This window comes from Schistocerca nitens, chromosome 7 (assembly GCF_023898315.1).
Source record: "Schistocerca nitens isolate TAMUIC-IGC-003100 chromosome 7, iqSchNite1.1, whole genome shotgun sequence".
NCBI classification, from domain to species: domain Eukaryota; kingdom Metazoa; phylum Arthropoda; class Insecta; order Orthoptera; family Acrididae; genus Schistocerca; species Schistocerca nitens.
In genome coordinates, this window is record NC_064620.1 from 103,705,655 (window position 1) to 103,718,167 (window position 12,513).

The 12,513-nt window shown below is 36.2% G+C and overlaps 1 protein-coding gene across 6 annotated transcripts in view; it reads right to left on the reverse strand.

The window, feature by feature from the left end:
- The window catches only part of LOC126195416 (E3 ubiquitin-protein ligase HECTD1), a 314,241-nt gene that overhangs the window by 98,339 nt on the left and 203,389 nt on the right, over positions 1 to 12,513 (reverse strand). For 5 of the 6 annotated variants that reach the window (XM_049934021.1, XM_049934022.1, XM_049934024.1 and 2 more), the window contains 3 exons: positions 6,509 to 6,719; positions 5,715 to 5,951; positions 5,435 to 5,629 (listed from right to left, as the gene is read on the reverse strand). In XM_049934021.1, coding sequence (XP_049789978.1) covers positions 5,435 to 5,629; positions 5,715 to 5,951; positions 6,509 to 6,719 — 643 coding nt within the window. The remainder of the gene's footprint in view (positions 1 to 5,434; positions 5,630 to 5,714; positions 5,952 to 6,508; positions 6,720 to 12,513) is intronic. The other variant, XM_049934020.1, reaches the window with a different exon arrangement.

Sequence of the window (12,513 nt, forward strand, 5' to 3'; positions counted from 1 at the left end):
AAATAATGATTGTCAGCTATGTTACTTGGACCTTAGAACTGCCACAAACAATGACAGACTTCCCTTGGGTATTTTTCGAAAAGCCACTAATACAGATCAGATTGTGCCTGTTAGTTCAGTGCATCTTCATTCCCATAACAATGCATTTTTCCATTCAGCCGTTCACTGTGCAGTTTCTGTACATTTGTCACTCAACAAGCTTAATGATGAGATGATAATAACTATTACAGTTAATAAAAGTTATGATCCCTTGTCAGTAGAAAATGTCTTCCAAGTTAAAACTGAAGCTAAAGTGACTATTCTATGCTTCACTGCTGCTTCTGACGGTAATGAGCATTAAAAAAAAGTTTTGTGATTACATTTTTAGAGCCAATTTCTTATTGAATTCATTGTCTTCTACATAAAAAACACACATGAAAAGCTGCTTTTTCTACTAACGATAACTAGTAGACAAATCTTATTCACTATCTCAAGTCCACAGTTGCTTCCATATACATTTTAGAATATACAGAATCACTAGTGATACATGTTGTGTTTATTATATAGAACGGACTGGAAGATCTTTCAATGTCAGATATAAGAAACATTTACTGGGAAAAAGTGGTACTGACATACATAATTCCACTTTAGCTGATCACATGTTAATTTCCGGTAACAAATTGAAAAGTGTTTAAGAAATTTCCATTTTACACAAGGAAAAGAAAAGTCACAGGCTCAATGTACTCTAAGAGCTGGATATTTTCAAGCATATTTCTAAGAACAATGGGCTCATCCTCAACAAACAGTTACAATTACATAACAAAAACTTTTTCAATGGCTTTAATCCACTACTCGCAAATTTTTGATTCCTTTAATTTTTTACTACGTTTTCTTGCCTCTAGTTCAGAAACATCTCCTTCAAATCTCGTATAATGTGCACTACTAAAGTTTCCTTCACACCGGTAGTTTTAGACTGTGCAGCTGTTTGTGTAAATATTCTACAGTACACTGTAGTTTACATAATAGGAATTTTAGTAAAGCCTAATAGATGACTCTTAATTTTACTTCACTTACTTGACTACTTCGTATTTATCAAAAATATATTAAGCTCTCATCTATTTTTTTTTATAATTAACAGTTGTTTAATTTGTTTATTTCTGTTATACTGTCTCAAATGGACCTACGTCACTGTCAGTGCCTGTGTTTGCAACTTGTGTCTTTTTTTCAAAGCAGCAATGTAAGCCACTGGGCTGCTAGGTCTGATGATATTCCTTGCAAGGGGTACGTACCACAGGCTGGAACATTTTTAACTTTTGACCTGAGTGCACGACCGCTCTAAACTTTGACTACTGCCTTCTCGTAATGTAACTTTGCATTAGTAACCTTTCTACGTTAAGACATTTTTAGTCTTTGTTAATGTTTCTGTCAAACTTATTTTTCTATGTATTATTTTATAAGGCTTTTAAATTCTCATTCTGATGAAGATATCCTCAGAGGTGTCGATAACTACATAAATGTATTAAACAATTATTTGCAACCCGCTGTGTTATTTTTCCATTGAAACTTATATGGTTGCTGAAAGACAGCCAGTTCAAAACTGTAACTTCATAAAATAAGTTTGGAAGTATGTTTGAAGATCAACTATAATAAGATCAAAATACTGTATAACCATTGTATTTAAGGGGAGTTGGGGAGGGGGGGGGGGAATTTCGGATTTTTATTTCATTACAAAATTTGCAATTTTCCATATATATATATATATATATATATATATATATATATATATATATATATATATAAAATCACCTAAAAACTCACATGGGAAGTATTTTTTTTTTAATATAACCTACAGCCACTGGAAATGTTAAAATTTTTAGGTGCATTACTTCAAAATCTAATAAAATTGGTAATTTTTTGTTTGTAAGGCTGTGGATTGCTGCGTTATAAAGGTTAAATTACGTGTTTGTATTGGTAGCACTGTCAAAAATAGTAACTTATCATTTCATAGTATAAACACGAGTTGTATGTCAAAATATTAATCCCCCCCCGAGGAAAAGTGACGAATAGATTGGTAAATGTCTCAAAAAGTAAAGTATGATGCCAAAACAAAGTGTTTTAAGAAACGTGGGTTTCATTGTAATAGATTTTCGAATAAAGGGAAATACTGTGTTCGACATGTGGTGTGTGAAGTTACAGACAACAAAATACAGGAAAACTCTTCAGTATCTAAAAGAAACACCCATTAGTGCTTCGAAGATTAAAATAAAACTTTGTGATACACAGTTTTCTCAAAACCGAAGTGATGTAAACGGTAGGTTAAGTTATATTCTGACAGATTTACACATCCTAACAAGGATGTTAGGTAAATGTGTGTGTTGTAAAATATGTGGAGGGCTTGTTAGTTTACATGAAGACACTGAGGTATCAAATGGACTAGCCAGGAAACTTATCATTAATTGTACTATTTATAAATATATACATTCCTTTTGGAATTCTGGTAAATGTAAAGATAATTATTTTGAAGTAAATGGTAGGTGGTTTTATGGATTGAGAGCTATTGGCAAAGGACACACTACAGCAGAAACAATGTGTGCCGTGATGAATATGCCACGCCCACCATGTAAAAATCGACAAGTATGTAGGATTTATTGGAGCTGCTGTGGAATCTGTTGCATGTGAGTCAATGATGGGCACTACAAACGAAGCTAATGAAGTAAGTGATGGTGTGACTGACATACCAGTAGCTTTTGATGGCATTTGACAGAAGTGCAGCTACAGTTCTAAGAATTCTGTTGCTACGGTGACCAGCGTGGATACTTGAAAGGTAATAGATTTCCAGATTTTAAACAAACATTGTCATAAGTGTAAATCAGTGGAAGAAGAATGAAATTTCTGTGATAGAAATTATGAAGGAACAAGTGGTGATATGGAGGCCTCTGCAGCTATCTAAATTTTTAGTCGATCTGAGAACGAAAGGGGAGTGTGTTACACTAAGTTCTTAGGTGACAGAGACTCAAAAGCATACAACAGTGTAGTAGACAGTCAGCCTTAAGGTGAGAAGATTATCACAAAACTGGAATGTGTTGGTCATGGCCAGAAGAGGATGGGCACCAGGTTGAGGAAGTTGAAACAAAGTTTGAGAGACAAGAAACTTTCTGATGGTAAAACCATATGACACAGGCTGACAGACAAAACGATTGAAGAACTACAGCAGTGTTATGGGATGGCCATTAGAAATAAAACTGAAAAAAATAAATAAAAAAAAATTAAAAATATAAAAATAAAAAAATAATAATAAAAATTAATAAAACTGACAGTACACCATGTTTTCCCTCCTGGACCTGATTCATGGTGCAATTACCGCAATGCCCAGTACTCAAACAGTACATACAGCCATAAACATTCCATCCCAGCAGCAGCCTTGGATATCATAAAACCTATTAACAGATACCTGGCAAATCCTGAATTACTGAAGAAGTGTGTGCATGGTCAGACTCGAAATCCCAATGAGTTGTTCAATAATCTTATATGGACTCACTTACCAAAAAATGTTTTTGTTGGAATGAGGACACTAAAGTGGGGGGGGGGGGTCAGTAATGCTGTTATTGCTTTTAATGATGGCAACATTGGTAGGGTGGAAGTGCTACAGCATATGGGAATTAATCCTGGAGCAAACTGAGTCAAAGAATTTGAAGAGATGGACAAGGTTTGCACTGATAAAGCAGAGTATGCAGCACAGTTTGCCACTATGAAGTCCAGAAAGACAAAAAAAACTTGGAAAAAGATGAAGAGGATGATATACGGTATGGTGCAGGGTGCTTCTGAGTGACTAAAAATGAAACCACTGCGAGTAGAGTATTCAAATTTTCAGAGAGTAAGAACATACATATCCTGAGTCTACTGAACTAAAACAAGAACATAATGATATGTATAATTACAATTATTTAGGATAGCGCACAAAAAAGTACACAAAATTTTAACCATGTACCTAAAAAATTGTATTTCCAAAAGCATGGCTGAAATGCAATTACTGTAGTTCAGTAGACTCAGAACATACAGTTTAATGTCCTACAAAAGTTTCATGTCAATGGCTACAGTGGTTCCTGAAATACAGGGAAGCCAAATCACTAAATTTAACATTGTCGGGATAAGGCGTCCCAACTCCCCTTAAAAGAAAGCAGTTCAAATCAACAAAGAAATCGTAGAAACAGTATGGAGAGCAAAAGAAATTGCCAGAAGAGTAAACATGGCATAGAGTCCTTTTGGTCAACTACATACATGTTTCCAAACTAAGATTCCCAAATGTCTTAAAATAAAAGTTTACAATTAGTGTATACTACCAGATTTGAATAATGTCAAAGAGACTATAATTTTTAATGCAAAAATCATCAAACATGTCAGAGTTGGCCAGCAAGAAGGTAAAGACGCATCTCGATAATTACTATGAGACACAGGTAAATGGTTGGTAGAGGGAACTAGAAAGTTCTGTGCTGATTTACAAGAGATGAGTGAAGGCCATGACAACTTGGTGGAATTCGCAGTCGGTGAATGACATTAGAAAATGCGCAGGAGATACAATGATGCCTATATCTGAAGATGGTAATGGCAGAAAAATTTCTAGAGGTGGTCTTTAGCCAGCACTGAAGTTTAGTGGGAGCTGCTGCAGCCACTGATGATGATGATGATGATGATGATGATGATGATGATAAAAACCCATCCCCACTGTTTCCGACACTAATACGAAAGCATGTTTACTTTGTTTACACACGTGCACCCCTACAGTAACACACACGCACACCAGGGCAGGGGCACTCTGGGATTTGTGGCTCGTAACATGAACTCTTTCAAAAGAAATGATAGTGTTTAAACTGGCAAACACTAGACAGGAAAAAAATTTGCACTCTGATTACACTTCCTTGTCCACTGTAAAGGAAGGTAACTAGGCTGACAGGCTTCTTTAATGCACACCTTTTTATTTAGTGGTCCTCACAGAAGTTTAGAGCTGTTCCCTGTAACCTATTACTTACTTATTTACTACTTATGCTACCCTAAACGTTTTGCTACATATTTTTTAAATTAAATTAATTTTTTTTTACCGCTACTCTGTCAATTTTATAGTGTCACGTTACACGACAGTAACACTGATCGTAACATCCAGGAGGGGGGAGGGTCCATTAAAATGTTATTAGCTTATTATCTTGCTCCTTTGTAGTAGGTAGTACACTTCTTAACGTTCAAAATAATCAAACTTTGTGAGGAACTATGATCAGAATCAGGCTGTAGTAGCCATCTTGTGGTACTTATGACATTACAATTATTCGTTTCTGAGTGTGAACTAGAGAGAGAGAGAGAGAGAGGTTTTGAAATTGGGTTAGGTGTGAAGGTGAGGGGGAGGGAGACTCGCTAAGAGGCATTCAACTGAAAATACAAGGGATTCCTCTAAATATTTACTCACCATCACTTGTGACTGATGTTGACTGCTGCTGTTGCTGTTGCTGCTGTGAAGATGGAATCTTTGCACCACCTGCTACTGATTTAATCCGTATTCCCAGACCTTTCTCTTCACTGCTAGTACTATCTGTGCTTTCTCCACCAGATCCAGAAACACTAATGCGTACTGATGGAGCCAAAGCTGATGCCATTAGCCCTGCTACAAATACAATTATGTTACTTTATTTATTCACTGTAAACACTGCCAAATGTTGTAGAAATTTTTTAAACACTTTAAAGCATACCAATTGATACAGGCGGCTGCTGAGTGGAACCAAGCAATGAAGATGGCAACAGTTCTCCAGAGAGAAAACTGTTTGTGTTGTTACGCAGCAAATCTGCACCTTCACGCATTTTGTCCAGTACATCAGCAGCTTCTGCTGCCAGAGCAGCTTTTGATCTCGATGATTTTGATCGTCCTTGACCCTGTTCATTCCAACCCTTATTATCTTCACTTGCCTGTCGTCGAAGCTGTCCACTTCCTAAAAAATTTCAATAGAATCCACATTTTCAGACTCATGAATTGGTATGTTAGAAATGCAATATCTTTTATCACAATTTAACAACAAGATATTCATTACAAATGTATATATACATTTTTATTCTGACAAGCACTTTTAACTCTAATGTCTACTGAACATACCACTAGCAACATCTGGAACTATTATACACTTATTCCCCCCCCCCCCCCCCCCCAAATTGTCATTCTATAATTTTGTCATTTATATTCTGATGATTACTAGTATCAGTTGTTTAATATGGGGAGTTGTTATCAACTTTTGGTTATTGGTTACTAGACCGTGCCATATAGGAGTATGATCTTGAAATCTGTTTCTGTTCAAGTGTGTGTGTGTGTGTGGGGGGGGGGGGGGGGGAGGCCATGCGTGCACACGCACAGGCATGACCAAGTGAGGGGGGACGGGGAAGGGAGAGAGAGAGGGGGGAAGGGAGAGAGAGAGGTGGGAGGAGGGAGAGGGGGGAGGAAGAGAGAGGGAGGGGTAGAGAGGGGGGGGCACATCAAGGAGCTATAACTATGTACCTGAGCCACTCTCACCAAGAGCCAGTGTCTCAACGATGGTAGCCAGATCACCAGAAGCGATGGCTGACAGGTCGGAATGCGGTTCCCTCAAAGCGTGCACCACTACAGATAGTTCGCCTTGCGGTTGTAACTGGGCTTCTCCAGCTACTGCCACAATTGCTTCTGCTCGAGCAACAGTGAGTACGCTCTCTGCTATTGCCTCAGCTGCTTGCTATCAACCAAAAGATTTTCATAAAACTTTTGATTTAAAAGAAGAAAAAAATTGTATACAAAATATTGAGCAACATTACTGAAATCAACTTTTGATTTAAAATAAGGAAAAAAAATTATACAAAATATTCAGCTATGTTTATTACTGAAATCAAAGTGATACAGCAATAACATTAAACACAAAAGAAGAGAATGTATGTTAACAGCTGTAAAATTATGCAACGTAAGTGCCTAATTATTTGTCACATTTCGAAGCAATTCCTGTTTTACAATTTCTGGTCAATTTACTGTTTGTTTCCTTTTACCATCAGCTGAAGATTTTGATTTCTCTCTCTTTCCCCTTAGTACATGCAAAAATTTACATAAACACTGTCTGCAGAAACCAAGTTGACACTCAGTGGGGTGGGTGATGGGAGCAACCATAAAGTCATTTCCCACTTACAACTGCTCTCATCAGCCACCACACTAAGTGTCAACTTTTGTGCAAACACTACAGCTATTGTACCTGTGTACAGCAAGAAATGTTATATAGTTCTTATCTTAACCAGCATATCATCACCTCTCTGTGACAACAACACAATATGTTGCTATAAGATATAACATTACTCTTGAATAATGAATTTTATTTCCTTCCATGCATGTACCTTATTTATTTTCTTATTGTATATGGCCAGTGTCAAAATTGTGTAAATTTAATTAAAGAAAATATAAGAAATGAAAATAACTGTAGAGTCAACGATAGTCAGAAAAGATAATAAAAATTCTTTAGAGTAAGTATGCAAAGCAGCAAGCATATGTGATGTGATGCAGCTGTGTATGAGAAATGGTGCAAGAGATTGTTGCTACAGCACAGTGACTATGAGTGCAACAATATCCCGTGGTTATTATAGGTGACAAGATCCAAGGAGCACAGTACACTGGTAATTGTGTAAGTTTATAATCAGGTGTAAAAAGAGTTAAAAGGAATAATACTGTTGGAAAATAGCACAAATTAAGAAAAATTTGAATTTAGGGGTGAGAGAAGACTATTGCAATTGTTGCCATTGAGCTACTACTTCGCTCCTGCAATGTCTCAGAATGGAAGACTGAACCATTTTTAGTATTATAAAAGACTTGCCAGTATTTTGAGTGAACTTTATTCATAAATTTTTGGTCATTAGTATCCCCAAATCACTGCCACATAAAACAGGGTCCATATCCAATCACAAGTTCCGAGAATCACATCATGAATCAAAAAGTCTATTATTTGAAGAGTTGATAACTTTGCCAGAAAGAACAGTAAATTTTTTTGTTGAATTGAAAGTTCATTTCTTGTTAATTGTTTAATGTCATTACATAATTCTTGAGCTAAACATTCATGAGTAACTTTTATGGTAACTGTTAAAATCATTAAATCTGGCAAATCTTAATGAATTTTACCATTTACCCAACTATGCTGAGTACTTGTGTGTTTTTGGTAAATATATGTACTAATGTCTTGGTTGGTGTCTTTCAGCATTGCCAGCGTATTTTGCTGTTGTTTTGGAGTCCTTCACATTCAAATGTGATATATGTCAGGGTGAACTGTAATTAATTGAAAGGATTGGTTAACCATAATTAGTAACGTTAAAGATTACAGTGAGGTTACACTACGCCATTATTACCATTTCCCATAATAATTCAGTAATTCATTTAGTTCTGATTTTGTCTATAACTTCTTTAAAGAATTCTAAAGTTTTGAATAAGTATTTGCATTTGCCCAGCTATTTTTCTTATCACTTTGATATACAAATAAGTTTCTGCAAAAGTGGCGACAAATGTCACTAGTAAATGTGTTTCTGACTACCATGTAAATGTAAATTTGTTATATCCTCTGGTTTCAGGAATAAATTTTCTGCATTAGGACTGGCAGCTATGCGAGTTCATTACATAATTCAAATTTTATTAAACCGCAGTTTTCTCATTAAAGACAAATCTGACTAATCATTCAAGATTAATCTTTACACTTTGTCATTACTGCACAGTGTATCCACTTTTTAAGCTAACAATTAGTGTACACTTTGCTGCACTCTTTTGGTCTATTCGCTTCAGAAACAATGCCTTTCCAACAAACAAGGTACACACAAAGTTGACTGTAGCACGTATGAGACGAGGTGGAAATGTTACATCTCCTGCCGCTGTACATGACAGGATAGGAAGAAAATCCACTAGACTTACATTACCCTACAGCAAATTCAGTAAGTTCGTAAGACTTGTCTGTTGATAATGTTGAATTCCATATGATAAGCTACAGACTGTCTGGATATTAAATATCAGTACAGAACTTCGACTAGAGAAATCCATAGGTATGATTCCAAGAGAATACTGAATGTGGAAACTTTGTTTTATTAATTATGGCATACCTTACATACTACTGCTGAATGTAACAACTGCATTAGTTGTTTATATCCTGTACACAGCTATACACATACCATTTATATGGTGAACTTTAAATCTCTGTCATTAAAATTTTAAGCAATGATATCAAGTCCTGGAAAGTAAAGTGGTATGAGTAATCCCCACCACCATCATCTTTAGAGGCTTACAAAATTTTAAACATGAGTGTGGTTAAAGGAAAACCACAAAATATTCAAAATGAATTTAAAAATATCACATTCCCACATAAATAAAAATAAGTATGAACCAGCCATTCTACAACTCCCTAAAACCTCTGGCTGACTAGATCTGAACAACTCACAAAATGCATACAAAATTCATCTCATAGCCTGCTCAAATAGGAAGCATACTCAAATCTACACTAGAAAATAAAGTGTACTCTCTTAAAATATGAGTTACCGTAATGAATATGCCGCAGCAATACAAACAGGTTGACCATCTCACTAGAGCAAAAAGCAATGTGTAAGGGGGCTATGACTGAAGTGGAGGCATGTGAATAAGATCTCCTTGCACCTGTGTAACCAAGAGGAGAAACACCACAGACAAAGTTGGTTTCACAGTCCACATCTTGTCACCCTTATCCCCAGCCATTCTTCCTAACCCTTCCTGGCTACTAAGTCATCCAGCTTGTTTCCATTCATTCCAGCGTGTCCCAGTGCCCAACTTATCACACAGCAGCAACAAGGAAATAATATCTTGAATATTGTGTACAATTTTTCTGTAGAGTATATTTATTAAGGGCTTGGAGAGCACTAACGTATCTGAACAATCTCACTCTTTCCCCTTCTGCCCCGTTGTCCCCAGGATCAAGTGCAACTCAGTAAGATACATTTTAAATCTATCGTGGCAGGTAGATGCTGAAGACATGATCAGAAAAATTGTTGGGTGGCCAAGTGAATTTTGCTGCTTTGCCCCACCTGTATACCTAAAAACTATATTTGGAGCGCTTTCTTTTCTAAAATTAGTCAAATTTAAAATAATTCTCTGTCTCTTAATGTACAAAGGTGGTGGCTAACTCCAACCTTGGAATAAAAACATTCACCACGCACCTTTCTGTATTGTGGCTCTTTGCTTGAATCCCATACAGCCTTGTTGGTCACAAAGAATTATCTGAAATATCTGTTGATCCATTTTGGACTGGGATAGCAACTGATCAAATATTTAACAAAGAAATTCGCTGAACATCTGTGCAAATTGAGAAGTTATTTTATTTTATTTTTGCTACCAGTTTTGGCAATTCAATATGCCATATCCCAACATGCAACTGAGGTCAAATCTTTGAAGGAAGCACTTGAGAATTCACGACATACAGAAACAGATGGACCCAGTATCCCAATATTGATAATTTTGGAGAGGTGCACATGGGGCCTGAAGATGGCATATTGAATTGCCGAAACTGGTAGTGACAGTAAAAGAATATAATTTCTCAATTTGCACAGCTATTTGGTGAATTTCTTCGTTAAAAATTATCTGAAATAGTCCAGGGCTGGATAACCTACAGTGTGGCAGGCAAGTGCTTGGGGTACAGAGTGTATTTTGTAAGCTTGGTGCACCAAGAATACTTGTCACTTGATTTGAAGAGGGCGGCTTGCCAGCATCCGCACAAAGGCTAGGAACAGGGCCCATGTGACTGATGTACTTCCTTCACGATGGACTGTATATAAGATTTTCAGTTATGTTCTTGTTGATCTATACACTGTCACGGAACAAATTTAGTCGATGAGGACTTAAGTGTGGCACTTCAAGAACACTAACTCAAACAATGACTGGAATGTAATATGCTGAGGCTGAATTCAGTTCCACTTCAGCTAATACCAGAAGATTAAATCTTGAACAAGCCTTAGGAGAGAACCAGACACAACAATCAAACACGAATCTTCACATATATATTCCATCAAACGTGTGGGTCATCTTGCATTTTGATGCTTTTATTACAGTCATCAGTCTGAAGACTGGTTTGAGGCAGCTCCTAATGTTAAGTCTCTCGAGTAAATCTTTTCATATCTGCACAACAACTCCAGACGACATCCGCTTGCACTTACTTAATGTAGTCAACACATTAGTCTCTTATACAAGTTCTACTCCCCATACTGCCTTCCATTGTCAAACTGACTACTCCTTGATGCTTCTTGATTTATCTTATTAACCTCTCCTAGTCAAATCTTAATGACAGAGGGGTGGCTTGCACAACTCTATGACACAAATAGCTGTACCATATGTGAAATTACATCAGAGGTGTATCTGTGGGGAGGCCAGACAGATTTATGTATGGAGAATTTACAGATCTGATCTTGTAACATTAGCCAACACTTTCTTATGTTGGTAAAGCTACCAACAGGCAGAAGACTTGCTTTGTTGGTGCATGTCTTGATTGTAACTGAGGTAAGCTCATGCCACACTGTTCTTCCTTGGCATGCCAGAGTAAAAGTTGGCACAAAAACAGCTAAGTAAAAAATCTGTGCCATTCACACATTTATTTATATGTAAAAGCCAAATTCGTAACTTTCCTTTATGTGAGACTGCGTTTGCAAGAGCCACGTGATAATTTGAAATTCTAGATTCGGATATTTTACTGTCTGTGTCACTTCAGCATAAGCTTGCGTTCATTGTATCAATACCCATAATTTGTATTGCGAAACTTTGAACAATCAGAAGTGCTGCGATAAACACTTACTGTTACCTTATTGTCAATTCTAGGTTTAAACTCATTCGTGTTCTTTTAAAATTTGAGAACAGTAGGCCTATCCTCATTCAAAACAAAACAGCTTATTTTGACGATTTGTGAATGCTAACAAAACTATACTTTCGTAAATTAACATTACAAGTCTTTTGGATAACTTATTTCATAACAAATCAGCATTTGTAGTTCAGAGTTACTGCCAAAGAACAGATCACCCCAAATTTCATTGTATATCAACACAAATAAACGTGCATTTTTTAGAAGTTACCATTCTCCTGTACATAATTTAATCTCTAGTAAATTAGCATTTGTGATTTGCAGATATTGTAACTAACATATTGTGTAGCATCTAGCTTTCCCTTAAAGATGAATATATATACGTTTATCATATATTAATTCTATTTTTCTATTTTCAAGTTTGTTAGCGACTATAATTAACCTCAGAAAGTTTTAGAAAACTGTCAGTTTTACCACTGGCTTTTCTGTTTCCTTATTAAAAATATCTTTTGGCATATTTACTTCAGTTCTTATACGGAATTAATACTTTAGCTCAACAGATTAAAAGATAATCAGTAGACTTAGTTTTAAAATAATTTGTTCACTGTCCTGTAATACATTGCAACAGCCAAAATGCAGCTCCACTGTGAATGCTGTTCTTAAACGCAGGATGAGTTGGTTGACATTCATAAGCAGCTTGAAA